This window comes from Plasmodium brasilianum, chromosome 8, assembly GCF_023973825.1.
Source record: "Plasmodium brasilianum strain Bolivian I chromosome 8, whole genome shotgun sequence".
NCBI lineage: Eukaryota > Apicomplexa > Aconoidasida > Haemosporida > Plasmodiidae > Plasmodium > Plasmodium brasilianum.
The window spans coordinates 410,001-427,098 of record NC_090121.1 but is presented as its reverse complement, the minus strand read 5'-3'; the positions used below and the strand labels follow the sequence as shown (position 1 = coordinate 427,098).

Below are 17,098 nucleotides of genomic sequence, written 5' to 3'. Positions count from 1 at the left end.
TTTTGGTTTTACATGTACATGCATAAGCACATTTCTGTTTCTGCGCGTACTAATATTCCCATTATTATTTTTGTGTGAACGCCTTTTCCTGTTTTACTTTTCATAACTTCTATTTTTTCCTTTCTTTTTTCATATCTTCTATCTTCTCTGTTTTCTTTTCTTCTCTTTTCTCTGATCTCTTTTCTTCTCTTTTCTCTGTTCTCTTTTCTTCTCTGTTCTCTTATCTTCTCTTATCTTCTCTTTTCTCTGTTTTCTTTTCGTTTCTTTTTTCTCTTCTCTTTTCTCTGTTTTCTTTTCGTTTCTTTTTTCTCTTCTCTTTTCTCTGTTTTCTTTTCGTTTCTTTTTTCTCTTCTCTTCTCTTTTCTTTTTTTAAATTTAACTTTGTTCAAGTGCCGATCAAAAAATGTTAGACTCCGATGCTGAAGTTCCTCAAGAAATTTTGGTGGAATACGAAAAATTGCTGAAAAAATCTTATACGGAAAATTTTGATGAGTAACAAAAAATTTGTGTGTTTTATTGTAGATAAACTATTTTCTCTTTTATCACACATGCATGTAAACATACATATGTATATATGCGTATATGCGTATATATGTATATGTATATATGTGTATATGTGTATATATGTGTATATGTATATACATGCATATATGTACACATAATACACACATCAGGGCATATATACGTATGCTGTTTTGTACGGATTCACGACAATCATTTTTCAGTATTCGTCAAAAAATAAATTTTTTATACTTGTACTTCTTTATCCTTACATAAATGTAAACCGTTCGTTTTATAATAGGTTATATAAGACAGATTTACTTAAAGTGATAGGAAAAGATGGATACGGATCGCACATCGTTTTACTAATCCCTTGTTTTATAATATCATCTGGGGCCGACCCTGAGAAAACACTGTAAATGGATTTTTGCAAATCGAAAGATTACAATATTGTTATTAGCATGACTACATGGCGCTTACTTTTGTGGATGGACATTACATACGTTCATGCATAAAAGCGCACATTCATGCATATAAGTGTACGTACATATACTAGAATATACACACGTGTATACATCTATTCATCCGTATGTCTACGAATGTCTACACGTGCATTGAGGACCTTTTACAAAATTAGGACGCAAAAGAGAGTGAAGAAAAAGGAGCGTTCGAAAAAATTTAAATCCCTTACTTTTGTGCACATTTTGAATATTACATTTAAAAAAAAAAATGCATAAAAAAGAAGCTAAAATTTTAACTGATTGAAATATATTCATTATGAATCATAAATCTATTTTTTTCATTTTCACATTATAGGAGATATGCAATAATGACGTTAGACCCAGTAGTGAAGGAAAACTATGTGCTGATACTATGCGAAACTCATACGAATTGGTTGAATGATGCAGTTTATACCTATGCCAAGCAGTGTAAGAAAAAAAAAAAAAAAAAAAGAAAAAGAAAAACATTAAAAACAAATTAATAAAGCAATCAACAAAAGTAGTGGTTATAATAATAGTTATATCTGAAATTACTATAATAAGGAATCTGGAGAAATAAAGAAATACATAGCTTTGTTATTCTTTAAATGGTTTAGTCTGCTTCTAATTTTTGTGAAAATCTTTGTCCCATGAACACGTCCCCACATTGTCTCTTCACTGCTTAGCCTGATCGCCCATTCGCTACACCACTATGTGTATAATTCTTCCCCCCTACCTTTTTTTTTTTTTTTTTTTTTTTTTTTTTTGTGCTGCTTATATAGGGTATGACACGTTACCGAGAAAATACAAAAAGAATTTGAAGAGGTTATACCTGGTTCATAGTGGATTCTTGTCCAAAACTGTGCTAACGATCATAACTCCATTCGTATCAGCAAAATTTTGGAAAAAAGTAGAATATATAGAAAAGTTAGAAGACTTATTTTTAAAATTAAATGTGAATCCGACAATTTACTTAAGACATTTTCCTTATATAGTACAAAGAAATGAAGAAGTATTATTAGGAGAAAAACCAGTTTCAGTTTTTGGTTCTGATCTTGAAATATTATGCCAACGATTTGGTAAAGGATATAAAGAGTTTAAATATATTCCATCCATTGTTGTAGATTTTTTAAGTCATTTAACTAAAACAGAAATTATAAATACAAAAGATTTATTTTATTTACAAACAGATGCAAATTCTTTATATGGTATAGTTGGAGATATAGAATATGGTGAGCCAACAACAGACTTTAACAATATTCCTTCTTTGGTCTGTTCTTTTAGACTTTTTCTAGATACACAGAAACATGGTTTATTAGGTAAAGATGCTTTTTCTAGATTATATCATTTAAAAATTGTATCAGCATCAGATAAAGTAATAAGAGCTAACTTGTTTAAACTATATAATAAATTAGAACAAGGAGTTAAGGAATGCTTACTGTGCCTTTTAAAATTTTTTAAAACTGTATCTATCCATTCAAGTGAAAATAATATGACCATAGAAACTCTGGCGAAAATATTTTCGTCTACATTTTTTAGACCGAGAATTCCAAATGCAGTTTTTTCAGAGTGCATACCCTTGGCAAATAAATGCCTTCAGATGCTAATAGAGACTCCGGAAATTTTGACGGTGTGTTTGTTGTCCCCATTCATCGTGTGCATATGCTAGTTGCGTATGGGAATTTGTTGTATCTTCGTCCTTGTTGCTCCTGCTGTTGTTTAGTCGTACTTTGTATTCATTTAGTTGTATGTTGTACTTATTTAGTGATACTTTGTATTGATTTGGTGGTTCTTCGTTTTGCTCAATCGTGTTTTACTCCATCATGTTATACTGAATATTGGTTTGCTTCATTTTCATTTTTCAGAATCCACAGATATACGACACAGACAGCGACAGCTCTGAGATGAGCGAGGGTGATAGCGAATTGGAGGAGAGTAAAGAAAAGGAAGAGATATCAGATAGTTCAAGTAATGAAGAAGAGGGGGAGGAAAAGGAGGAAGGAGAAGAGAGTGAACATAGTAGTAGTGAGGGGGAAAGGGATTCTGATAAAAGTGCATTATTGAATACTTCTTTGAATTCAGGAGATGAGGAAAAGGTAGAAGATAAAGAAAAAAAAAAAAAAAGCGAATTAAAAAACGAAATTTTGGATGGTAATTCGGACGAAGGGTCTGAGGACGATGAATCGGAGGAAGACTCAATGGAAGATACAGTGGAAGACACAGGGGAGCAGTCGAAGGATGAGTCGAAGGATGAATCGAAGGACGAGTCTAAGAATAAATTAAATTCGGGGAAAAACAGTAAAAGGGTTAATTTCAAAAGAGAGGAATTAAAAGAATAGTAGTGAGTAACATTTTATTAATTGTGCCTTGATAAAGAATGAGGGAAGGAAGAAAAAAAATAAGTAACATAAATAAAACAAAGAGGAGGAACATAATATAATAGAAAAAGAGTAAAGTTGTACATAAAGTTAAATAGAACGACTTAATCCTTGTAATTTTTTTTTTTTCCTATTCAATGATTGTATCTCGTGAACATACGTGTTTACCTAGTTTTGGAAGCACAGTATTAAAACTAAAGCGAGAGAGAAGGAAAAAATAATGTTGGTTCGTCAAAGGAACTTATAAATCTTATGTATTATAACTGCTACTGGATGTATAGTTCATTTCACCTAACCAAGAAGGAGGAACGTGTATTAACCGAAATGCGTAGTAAATTTGTAATACCGAAGCTATGGTACCGTACATTTTAGGCAGAGGTTACCATAAGACTGTACATATATAGATGTACATATACGTATAGATGTACATATACGTATAGAAGTACATATACGTATAGAAGTACATATACGTATAGAAGTACATATACGTATAGAAGTACATATACGTATAGAAGTACATATACGTATAGAAGTACATATACGTATAGAAGTACATATACACGTATATGGGTAAAAAATTGGTTCTTATATTAAACAAAGTAAAAATGAGAAGGTTAAAATGTGAACTGGATAACTGTGAACATAAATTATTATTTAAAAAAAAAAAAGAAGATTTTAATTAGGACAGATTTGTAGACCTTTTTAAATGTAAGTAAAAGAAAGAATCATACCCCAGCATACACACATACGTATGTATATATATATTCGTATTAATTATTGCATAGCACTACGCAGAATTAATAAAGAACGACATTAAACATTCTATTTTTTTATCTTATCCAAAGCACTCTAAGAAATAAGTTCGGGGAATGTTCCATTATTAATTGTTATGAAAGGGCTCTCAAACTTTATTATTATAAAATTTTTATCTGGTTGATTTTTTTTTACAAAAATAAAGAGTACATATATGTGAGTACAACATTATATATATATATATATATATATATATATATATATATATATATATATAATTCAGAGAGAGAAACCTCATTTATGCTGTTATGCCACCTTTGGAAAAATCTCTATACCTTGTGTTTTACACTTAATCATTTCGTCATATATGTGAATATATATTTACCGCTTCTTTCCTGTGTTATTTGATTGAAATATTACTAGTTTGTTTATGCGCAGCTAACTTTTAGCCTTTCCATAAATGTGCGTTAGCGTATTTGCAGGTCTTATAACATGATTATAAACACACGTTTGTATTTTTTATTTTATTTTATTTTTTGGTGAAAAATATTCATCTTTATAAATGACACATTACTATTTTTTTATTTTTTTTTTTGAGAATAAACTGCATTACACATACATATATATATATATATGTGCATGTTTGTATATGTGTGCATGTTTGTATATATGTTCATGTTTGTATATGTGTGCATGTTTGTATATATGTGTATGCATTTGCTTATACCTACATGAACGTGCACCTATATGTGCATTTAACTTTTTCACTTCTTCCCCCTACACTACGCAGAAAGTCAGCATACATATTTGTGTCCCTTGTTCATTTTTAATTTTGTAAGAACCTTCAATATTTTTAAAAGAACAAAAATATAGAAAAAAAATTTACATAAAATAAACAAAGTAATGTAAATAAAATAAAGCAAAATAAATGAAGTGTAATAAAGGAAAACATATGAAATAAAATAAAACAAAATGGCTGGATCCTCAAGTGAAATAAGTGAATCTTTAAATGCCTGGATGAACAATAATTCTTCTATCGTTTCTTATGTCCTAATAAATTTAGATGGTACATAAAAAAAAAAAAAAAATAATAAAATTAGTAAATACTTGAAAGGATTCAAGTACATATTAAAAGAAAAAATGCGTTCCAGTATGAGAGGTGTTATATATCTATCTATATCTATATATATATATACATATTGATGTCCTAATTGAAGCATAATAAATGCACATTAAATAAGTGTTTAGACATATGTTTAGTAGTATGTGTTAATAGTCCGTCATAGTTATATAAATAAGTAAAAAAACGAAAAAAAGAATGTAAGCAACTTTATAAGAATCAGAATAATATTTATCTGCAATGACTGAAAATGTATGTATGGCAAAATACCTAGATCCAGTGACTAAGCTAGTGAAGTCGTTATTTACATAATATAATTTATATGCGAGAAATATGAATAGTCAGTTAAAAACAAACACATGAGCGAACAAAGGAGTGAAGAAACAAACGTACAAATGAACAAACAAACGAACAAATGAACAAACACACATACATATATACAAATAAACATATAAACAAACGAACAAATAAACAAACGAACAAATAAACAAACGAACAAATAAACAAACGAACAAATAAACAAACTATTTTTATGCTTCCCTTGTTAAATGAACATAAGGCATTCCTTTAAAATATAACGATGAAGTCAGCTATGAACATGCCGTCAAGCAAGCTTCCTTATTCTCGTAATTTTCTTTTTTTTTTTTAAAAGTACACCAAGTTAAACACGTATGTATATCAATTTATAAATAATATCTCATTGTTTTTATTTTCTGTTTTTCATTATAGAGACTTACTAACAAAAACAAAAAAGTGCGTCAAGGAGTTACTTCCACAAGAAGTAAAGATTTAAAATACGTACATCCCCAAGGGGAGTGGAATTTAAATCAAACGAAAGCTTAAACACAGACAGAAATATATATATATATATATATATATATATATATATATATATATGTATATAAGTATATATGTATAATTGTATATACGAATATATGCACATGTAGATATATGAACGCATTCATACGTTTGTTCTTTTATGTGTGTGTATTTGTTCATAAATAGGCACATACAAACATGGGCACACGCATAATGCTACACATTCCGTCTCTTTCCTTTTTCTACTCTTTTTAGAACGAATTTAACACGAACTTAAGAATTCGAACTAAAAAAGAAACAGAATATATTCTATGCAACTACGGGGACTATTCACTAATTACACAACAAAATTGCAAATACGTGCAATTAAATAAAAATAAATAAAATGGAAAAAAAAAATAAAAAAAATAAAAATAAAATAAAAATAAAATAAAAATAAAATAAAAATAAAATAAAAAAAAAAAATTATCATTATACGTCTTTTAATGATTATTATGCCTCTGGACTACAGAACTGTGCATACGCAAGTATATGTATATGGGTATTTATATATGTATATATATGCATACATGTACGTATATACGTATGTGTACGTGTACATACCTGTGTAATGCAATTCTAACGATTTGTACAAAATAAAACTTTGCATAAACTTGCTGTATCATTTAATTCCCGTTTACCTGTAAATTAAACTTTTCCTTTTTTTTTTATTCTTTTTCTTTAGTTCTTTATTCATTTCATTATCAACATCATCATTATTATCAATGTCTATACTCTTTTCTCTACTCAGTTCAACGCTACTTAACTTCATATGCAGCATGCTCTTAGTAGCAAAGGACAAAAATAGAGTAACAAAGAGCTGCAGGAATAAATAAAGGAGCATTCTATAGTCAAATAAATCCTCATGAATTAATATGATCCTTGAAGAGAAAACGGGAAAATGCGAAAAAGAAAAGAACAAAATGATGAACATTAAAAAAAAAAATATATGAATAAAAAAAAAAATTTACAAAAAAGAAAAAAATTAACATTTAGCATTTTTTTTTTTTTTTTTTTTTTTACACATTTTAAATGTGCTGAATGATGTGGTACATTAATTGCATAACAAGTTAAGGGAATATGAACAAAAAAGTCATTCCTTTATTTTGTACTATTCTGCATAATTTTGCATAATTTTGCATAATTTTGCATAATTTTGCATAATTTTGCATAATTTTGTATTATTTTACTTATTTTTTTTTTTTTTTTTTTTTTTCACTCTTCTTTTTATTTGTTTACCTATTCGCGAGGGGCAAAATAAAAGTAAAGTACATCAAAAGCAAATTAACCAAATTAATTTTTTTTTTATTCTGTACATTTTTTATCCATATAAATAATAAACAGGTTTTGGATAAATTGGAAAACTGAAATGGGAATAAAATAAAAAGAGTTATACACAAAAATGGTTTTGACCTGTTCATGCGAAACGTTTATACCATTGCATAGATAGATATGTATACACATACGAATATGCAAGCATACACCAAGATGTATGTACGTACGTAGCATATGCATATGAATATGTATAGGAATAAATATGGAGGACTAACCAAAAAGGTATTAGCTGATATGGACCTATAGATATGTTTCAAAGAGAAATCCATGGATTTTCCGCCTAAAGATAATTTGACAAAAAAATAATGTACACAAAATGGAAAAATATGGAAAACATAATAAGGAAAACAGAATGAGAAAAAACGAGTTGCAAAAACGAGAATAAGCTGAATGAGGAAAAACGAGTTCCAAAAACGAGAGTAAACTGAATGAGGAGAAATGAATTGAAAAAACAAGAGAGAGTAAACTGAATGAGGAAAAATGAATTGAAAAAACAAAAAAAAGAAAAGAGAAATAATAGAATGTACATTCAGATTTATGTAACCCATGAAAAACGGGAAAAAATTCGTGGCCATCGATTCATAAAATCCCCAACTGAGTCCTACTGATAATATCCTCTCTTTTAAGTTAAATGTATTAGTGTGCCTACGAGATTAGGTTGCATGTGCACATGCACATATGTGTGTATATATACGTATAATTAAGCGTAAATACGCGTAAATAAGTATATTTTCATACGCAAAAGCTTTTATTTTGTTAATTATTTTTCTTTCTTTTATATTTAGTTATACTTATGCACTAGGACGTAGTATATTCCAGCTAGGTCAATAATATTTGCCGACTCTTGAAATATTATCTAAAAGGGTATTTGCGGCGAATTTATAGAACACATGTACATGTGTATATGGTTGTACATGTATAAGCGTGTATATATATATATATATATATATATATATATATATACATACTCGCACACATACATGAACTATATTTAGAAGTACAATGTTGTGATAAGAGTACATTGAAAAGGTTCATATTTTGTAGGAGGCCTATTGAAAAGAATGCCAGGGCGAACAGCTGCAAACATGTATATTAAATGTTCATGTACGTGTGAGGTTATATTTATTTTTATATATATATTTATATATATAATGAAATTATCCTTGGGAAGTTTTCCTTAAAATTTTCATTTTTCGTAATGTTCTCAATTAAGTGTAACCTTTAACATTTGAGATATGATATAGTAAAAACAAACAAGAAAAAACAATTTTGTAGATCCTACATTTTTTGACCTAATAAAATGTCCAAAAAAAAAAAAAAAAAAATTAACTATACGTGATTTTTAACCTATATATAGTGTATGTATATATAAAGCATATTATTTATATCTTAATTCAACGCAATTTTATTGTTGTCATATGTATGAGCTAGTTTTGAATTCGTTTCTTGTGCTATCAGTTAAATTGCTATATATATATGTATATATAATATTATATGTTATTAAAAATTGCAAATATATGTTTTCTTAATTTTAAAAAAATTTTAATAATTATCGTTTTTTTTGATGTCCTGTTCATGTGAAGTTTTATCATTTAAAATATGTGTGCTTAAAAAAAAAAAAAATAATTTTTCATATTGCTTGTTCATGTAAATGTTTAGCACATAAACGGTATGCTTAAACAAAAACTAATTTTGTCATTTCTTGTTCATGTAAATTCTTAACATTTAAACATTTTGCTTAAATAAACACTATTATAAACATTTCTTTTATCATTTCTTTTATCATTGCTTTATTAACACTGATTTATTAACACTGATTTATTAACACTGATTTATTAACACTGATTTATTAACACTGATTTATTAACACTGATTTATTAACACTGATTTATTAACACTGATTTATTAACACTGATTTATTAACACTGATTTATTAACACTGATTTATTAACACTACTTTATTAACACTACTTTATTAACACTACTTTATTAACACTGATTTATTAACACTGATTTATTAACACTACTTTATTAACACTACTTTATTATTAACGATGCTTCAATAACACTATTAACATTGCTTGTTCACGCAAACTGTTAGTAATCAAGGGTTGTGTGTTTAATTAAGTGATATTATTAACATTGCTTGCTCATATTTGTTTCTTTTTTCATAATTATACGTATGTCTATTAAATAATTCTTACAGCTTAAATCCATCATATATTATATAATAAGGAACAAAGGCCGTTAATGAACAATTAACAAAATGGAATAATGCCATTTTTTTATATCTTAATTTCACGTAATTTAATTTGCAAAGATTTCTACATAATAGTAAATTATATACTTGTATTATTCGTAAAAGTGAAGAGTATTAATAAACTGGGACTAATGTTTATACATATATATATATAAATATATATATACATATATGCATACATATATGATGCATTAAAAGTGGGGTAAATAAATGATACAATTATGCTTTTCAATTTTTGTATATTCACAGAGGCGCTTTAAAATCTTTTGAACACAAATATATACATATATATATATATGTGCATACGAGTAAGGTACACCATTTATTTTTCATTATTGAAGTGAGAAATGTATAAATTGTTAAAAAAGATAAAATATTATGTACTTTTTTGTGTACCCGTTTTTTCATTACATTTTTTTCAATTCTTTTTTAACTTTTTAAAGTATTTAATACGAAGAATTATACTATCTTCTTATGTTTTTTTTTTTTTTTTTTTTTTTTTTTTTTTTTTTTTTTTTTTTTTTAGTTGGCCAAATATTCTTGACTATTTGGCAAAGAGCACATTTATTATACTTTTTTTGTTGATTTTTTTTTTTGTACCATATTCATATATGCTTATATAGGATTGTCATTACATTTCTCTTCTTCTGTATTTAAAAATAGCTTAAATATTTTTAATTTTTCGAATCATTTTTAATTTTCAGTTTTATCGTCATATTATTTTTTAAAATACAATAAACGTTCACGTAAAAAATAAACAACAATTTTATGTTTTTTTTTTTTTTTTTTTTTATAAAAACATACATGAGTTAATGTATAAAAAAAAGAAAAAAAAACTAAAAGATGTATAAATGTATAAGGGTGTATGTAAATACATATATATATATATATATATATATATATATATATACATATTTCGTATATATAATGTGTACACAGATTGTGTACATATATATGTACGTATGTATAATCATTTACCGTGTATACGTAATGCATATATTTTTGGACAAGAAAAAAAACAAGGAGCTAAAATATATTAAAGGAAAATATGTATAATGTATACAACACACAAAATAATAATTAAAAAATCAATGATTTAAAAGTGTATGTGTACATGGTTTTTACATAAATATATGTATCATCTACATTTATTCTTTATAAATTGTAAAATTCTCGGATTAAAATAATAGTATTAGCAGAACAAATAAAAATTCGCACCAAAAAAAATTATAAAAAAAAAAAAAAAAAATTATAAAAAAAAAAAGAAAATATTAATAAAAAAAAAAAAATAAATATTGTTTTTTTTTTTTTGTTTTTATTATTTTCTTTTTTTTTTTAAGAATTATTAAAAAATTTAAAATACTATGATTTCACAGTAACTTTAAATCTGCAATAAACAATTCAAAATAAGGGGGAAAAGGTGGTATAATCTGATTTATATATATATATATTATTATATATATATATAAAAAAAAAAAAAAAAAAAAAAAAATAATAATAATAATAATAATAAAAGGCAGAAAAAGGAATTACGAATTTCTTTACCCTTCGTAATCATCACTGTTTTCATTGTACTTTTTCTTTATATAATTTATAACAGTCGGTATTCCAGCTGCCTTGTTCAGTTCCTTTTTGAAAAGAAAAAAGTTATACATTATATGTTACATATATATATATATATATATATATATATATATATATATATATACATGTACATGTACATATACGTATACATATACGTATACATATACGTATACGTATACGTGCACAAATATACATGTCCGCGCACATATGCATATCGACATACATACACATATCTACACTCGAATGCTACTTCTTTGCTCCTTTTCGTTCCAAACCTTCAATTTGGTAGTTGCTACATTTAAGTTTGACTTTACCCACGTGACTTTTTTTTGTAAACTCATTACCCAGTCGGGTATGCTGCCGACGTCTGAAGAGACATTTTGCAATTAAAAAAAAAGGAAAAAATAAAGGAAAAAATAAATGAATAAATAAGGAAAAAATAAATGAATAAATAAGGAATAAATAAAGGAATAAATAAGGAATAAATAAGGAATGTACAAATGGGCAAAAGGTGAACAAATGAGAAAAACACAAAATGAACATGTTTCATCTGTACATTAAATAATTCCATAAAAATGTGTGCAATATATGGATTGATGTTTTTAGTATGCTAACCCAACAAATTACAGAAATAGTCGGCATAATTTAAACAATTTCTAAGAATAGGAAAAGGTGCATATGTATGCGTATGTGTACATATGAGTACATACATTTGTACATTTAACTCTGGTGTGCGGTTTATTTATTTATTTAATTATTTCTTTTTATTTTTAATTAAAATTCCCCATATGCTTAAATTTCTTACAATAGTTTTTTTCTTATGCGCCTTTACCTGGATAATATATCATAGGTATCTCCTATCCATTGCAGTTTCATTACTTCCACCAGTAGATCTACTTCTTCCTTTGTTAATGGAGTTTTACTTAATCAAAAAAAAAAAAAAAAAAAAAAAGTAAATAGAAAAGAAAAGAAAATTCATAAAAAATAAGTAAGAAATAGAAAGGAAGAGTATGTAACACGAGAATATCATCTGTTGAATGTGTTTGGAAGCGCCTATTCAAAATATCTTTACCCCTACAAAAAAAAATTATACATTGGTTATGTATACATACAAACATATAAAAATATATATATATATATATATATATGTATGTTTGTGTGTGTACATATGCATATGCTTCCATCCGTGCACCTATACACAAATGCACTTTTCAATGTATAATCAATTTTGACAGTGCAAAAAAAAAAAAAAAAAAAAAAAAATTACCATAGGAATACTTTCACGGTATACATGATAAGGATGATAGCGAGCGCTTGTTTTTGTTACGCCAGTTTCACCATCTGTCGAAAAAAAAAAAGAAAAAGAAAAGGTTGCTCATACAGTTTCTATAGGAGGGAATAAAAATTATGTGTCTTATGTGGGTGTAGCAATTATAACAACAGTGTAAATGAACAAGAAATAATTTTCTCCTTAAGCACTTTTTATTCAGGAAAAAAAAAAAAAAGAAAAAACATCTTAGCGTTGTTGTATTATAACTCTGTGGTATTACAACATTATTCAAAACTTGTACATTTTGAAAATCTTTTTATCTTCTTTCCTTTTAACCTACTACATACCCAAAAGAGTATTCATATCCGTATACCTCTACACCAGCATGAAAGGCACCTAACAAAAAAAAAAAAAAAAAAAAAAAAAAAAAGGTATCAGTTGGAAAAGTGTTAGAAAGCAGTTATAAAATTATTAAGGAAATGTTATAAAATCGTTACAAAGTAGTTAGAAAAGCGCTAAAAAATTGTTAGAAGAGAATTAGAAAAATAGTAGAATATTTCTGAAAAGGACAGAAAAAAGGTCCAAAAGGAGGATGTTAAAAGAACAACACGTAAGCACATATATACGATAAGTCCGTATGTATAGATGCTTTTCATGTTATATCACCTGCTCCTACTGATCTAGCTACAGTATTAACAACTTTTGAAACGGCATCCAAATCATATATATTTAAATAGACCATGCTAGAGTTAAAATCAGGGTCAGGTATTTTATTGTCCTCTGCATTTTCTTCCTGCTCAATAAAGTTTTGTTTATCTGCTTTATTTATACATTCTCTGCTGCTATGATTTACACGATTTTTTTTCTTCATTGATGTGTAACTTCGTTATTTTTTAATAAATTAGGACAAAAAAAAAAAAGAAAAGGGGTAGCTATAAGCACGTACATATATGTATATTGTATGTATGGGTATATATATGGGCGCATATGATATATACATGTATATCGTATTACGTATAGTGTATTACGTATAGCGTATTACGTATAGTGTATTACGTATAGTGTATTACGTATAGTGTATTACGTATAGTGTATTACGTATAGTGTATTACGTATAGTGTATAATAGAATGCTTCTAAAAAAAAAATGATTAAACATAAATTTAAAAAAGCCAACAATACATATACATACACATCCTTAGGTACACTTAAGTATGCATACACATACACATATGTATATATATACATTTACGTACATTCACATTCATGTGTACATATGTTTAAGTATATACCCGTTCATGTGTATACATATATATACATTTACGTTTATATATGTGTACAGATATGTAAATTAAAAAAATAAAAAAAAAGAACGCAAAAAAAAATAAAGTTACCCCATAAATATGAATGAGTGGTATTTATATATATTTCATATAACAGATTTTTCTTTTAAATAAAACACACCACGAAAAAAATATAATGTACTTAAAAAATTAGGATGCTTTAAAAAATTATAAATTTCGGGTGTTTTGTTTGTTTTACTGTGCGTTTGAATGTGTGTTTAAATGTGTATTTTAATGTGCGTTTTTAATTTTGTGTATTTATTTTGTGTATTTATTTTGTGTATTTATTTTGTGTATTTATTTTTTGTATTTATTTTGTGTATTTATTTTTTGTATTTATCTTTTGTATTTATCTTTTGTATTTATTTTTTGTATTTATTTTGTGTATTTATTTTTTGTATTTATCTTTTGTATTTATCTTTTGTATTTATTTTTTGTATTTATTTTTTGTATTTATTTTTTGTATTTATTTTTTGTATTTAATTTTTGTATTTATTTTTTGTATTTAATTTTATATTTTTTCTTTCTTATTTTGCATTTTGTATATTTATTATTTTTCGTTTTCGTTCTGGTTTTCTCTTTATGGCACACACTCCAAAGGGAGAAAGGAAAAAAGGAAAAATACAAGAAAAAAAAAAAGAAGAAAAAAAAAGAAAATAGGAAAAAGGAAAAAAAAAGAAAAACGGAAAAAGGAAAAATAAAAAAGAAAAAAAATAAAAAAATAAAAAATAATGAATAATGAATAATGAATAATAAATGAAGCAAAAAAGAAGCAAAAAAGAAGCAAAAAAGAAGCAAAAAAGAAGTAAAAAAGAAAATTGAGTTAAATGAGAGTAATGTAAAAAAGGAATAAAGTGAATATGAAAAAAAGAAGGGGAAAAAAGGAAAAGAGGAAAATCTCAAAAAAGAGTCGAACGATTCTTGTAATTCGTTCACAAAAAAAACAAAAAACCTGTAAACTTCAAATTTCTCCAAATTAAGTTGTATTTACTTAAAAATTAATACATCCATACTGATGCTTTTGTTGACATTTTATTTATATAATATGTCCATTTGTCCGTTCGTCCAATTGTCCGTTCGTCCAATTGTCCATTCGTCCATTTGCCCGTTCGTCCATTTGTCCGTTCGTCCATTTATCCGTTCGTCCATTTGTCCATTTGTCCATTCGTCCATCCGTTCATTTGTGTAGGTAAACATTTGTATATATTGTTGTACCCCTACAATATATGTATCCAATTTTACGTTTTTTCACACCTGCACATTTGGCATATTGCGTTTGCCATTTACAATGTGCTACCTGCATTTTACAATATACCATTTTCTGCTTTATTTTATATTTATTTTATATTTATTTTATATTTATTATTATTTATTATTTTTTTTTTGTTGTTGCATTAATGATGTATAACTGTATAAGTAATCTTTTGTGCATTCATATTTTTATAATTTAGACGATTATTGATTAAGAGGTATAAGTTGTACATTGGATATGAACAATGTCATATAAAAAAGAATGTAATAGATAAAATTATATGGAAAAAAAAAAAAAAAAAAAAAAAAAAAAAGAGGAATCGGTTTGTTTTCCTATAAACGAGTATTTAATATATATATGTGAAAATAAATTATCTCTTTCTTCGTAATTTTGCATATACGCATAATATACATTTATATATATATGTGTGAGTGTTAAACTTTACATATGTGTGCATTTTAAAAAAATATAAAAAAGTACAAAGAAATGGATGTCATATAAATAATGAAGGGGTGTGTAGTTACAGAATTAAGCGTAAATTCCTTAGACCCAAAATGAAAGAGTGTGGACAGTAATAATAATGCAGAGTAATAATATGATATGGTATGTTATTATGTATTGTGTTATGTGTTAGTATATGTACAATATAAGGGGGGAAACTCACCCAAATAACTGTGGCAATATTATAGCAAAATGGAACAACATATAGTTAAGTTACTCAAGTGGCCTAGTTACATACACCTTTTTCTTGCCCAGTAATACACGGCGTTTCGTAGCTACTAAGGAAGAGGTGTTTTATGTATAGAAATAAATATGCATATATGTTTGTTTATGATTGTGGAGGCATGTATTTATATTTACTTATTTCTACGCGTTACGGAACATAGACGTTGTGTGTATAACACGTGTAGCACGTAATAATAATTTTTTTTTTTTTTCGATCTATATATGTTAAAGTTTTTATTTTCCTATTATGACGATTATAATTTATTATGGCACGACATCCAGCTGTTATGTTACAGTTATAATATACAAATTTCATTTATTATTATGTGGTTACGTTAACTTTGTAAAAAAAGTAATCAAAGAAGAGAAGTTAAAGTGAAAAAGAGGCAAATAGAGCTCTCTTTTAACGCTGCATAATTATTCTTCCACGCTTCCACATAATTGTATGGTCGTTATGTTAAAAATATATTTCTCATATGTATGTGTATGTGTACATATATATGTATGTGTATGTGTACATATATATATATATATTTATGCTTTAAAACGAATGCTCAACTTGGAGTGCTATTTTCAAAATTATCAAGTATACACCTCAAATGAAAAGAAAAGCATTTAAAGTAGCTGATGCAATGAAACGTTGATATGCCTTCTTAGGAGGTACTTTCGTATACGCAACAATTATATATACATACATATATATATTCATGAAGTTATTTTATTTTATTTTATTTTTTTTTTGTTGTTTATTCTGCATTAGCACATTTTGTCGTCATAATTTAATTACAAAGCTTTCTGTGCACACAGTAATCCTAATTCTGTTTTTAACGAGAAAAGTATGCTCTCTGTGTTCAAATCCTGGTAAAACGGATTTAAATTATTCAAACAAATTATCTTCTTAGCGTTACATAAAATAAATGCGCACATTTTGTGTACATATGCAATTGCCATTGCAATTCATATGCCCACGAGTACTTGTTACATGTACGTCGTAGTACAGAAGCTGGTCTGCCTGAAAACATCCAGCTTTACATATTTGGGCAAGTAAAAAAAGATACATGATCGTTCATCATCTTTTTTAAAAAATATTCAGGGTATTTTTTTTTTTTTTTTTTTTTTTTTTTGTTAACGTAGAGTTCTTAAAAAATTATCTTTTTATTACCTTTTCCTGCTCCTCCGATTGATACAGACATACTTTTCGTTGTTATAATTAGATTTTATATTATTATATTTTACTATT

The 17,098-nt window shown here is 26.5% G+C and overlaps 4 protein-coding genes across 4 annotated transcripts; 2 read left to right on the top strand and 2 right to left on the bottom strand.

Moving 5' to 3' along the window:
* Positions 1–403: 403 nt before the first annotated feature.
* Positions 404–3,319, top strand: MKS88_002274 (rho GTPase-activating protein; the record flags this gene model as incomplete). Its single annotated transcript, XM_067215271.1, has 5 exons — positions 404–492; positions 803–916; positions 1,318–1,430; positions 1,763–2,610; positions 2,846–3,319. The coding sequence occupies 5 exons, from the start codon at positions 404–406 to the stop codon at positions 3,317–3,319; spliced, it is 1,638 nt and encodes a 545-aa protein (XP_067073713.1).
* A 1,764-nt stretch (positions 3,320–5,083) lies between these two features.
* On the top strand, positions 5,084–6,434 carry MKS88_002273 (roadblock/LC7 domain-containing protein; the record flags this gene model as incomplete). Its single annotated transcript, XM_067215270.1, has 4 exons — positions 5,084–5,177; positions 5,791–5,857; positions 5,961–6,012; positions 6,306–6,434. 4 exons carry the CDS (start codon positions 5,084–5,086, stop codon positions 6,432–6,434), a joined length of 342 nt encoding a protein of 113 aa, XP_067073712.1.
* A 292-nt stretch (positions 6,435–6,726) lies between these two features.
* On the bottom strand, positions 6,727–8,652 carry MKS88_002272 (transmembrane protein 147; the record flags this gene model as incomplete). The annotated part of the gene is made up of 6 exons (XM_067215269.1): positions 6,727–6,970; positions 7,329–7,453; positions 7,640–7,704; positions 7,969–8,069; positions 8,216–8,280; positions 8,644–8,652. The coding sequence occupies 6 exons, from the start codon at positions 8,650–8,652 to the stop codon at positions 6,727–6,729; spliced, it is 609 nt and encodes a 202-aa protein (XP_067073711.1).
* A 2,394-nt stretch (positions 8,653–11,046) lies between these two features.
* MKS88_002271 (PPPDE peptidase) lies at positions 11,047–13,409 on the bottom strand (the record flags this gene model as incomplete). Its single annotated transcript, XM_067215268.1, has 8 exons — positions 11,047–11,071; positions 11,230–11,312; positions 11,544–11,635; positions 11,884–11,924; positions 12,101–12,190; positions 12,286–12,342; positions 12,886–12,934; positions 13,205–13,409. The coding sequence occupies 8 exons, from the start codon at positions 13,407–13,409 to the stop codon at positions 11,047–11,049; spliced, it is 642 nt and encodes a 213-aa protein (XP_067073710.1).
* Between the last annotated feature and the right edge of the window lie 3,689 nt (positions 13,410–17,098).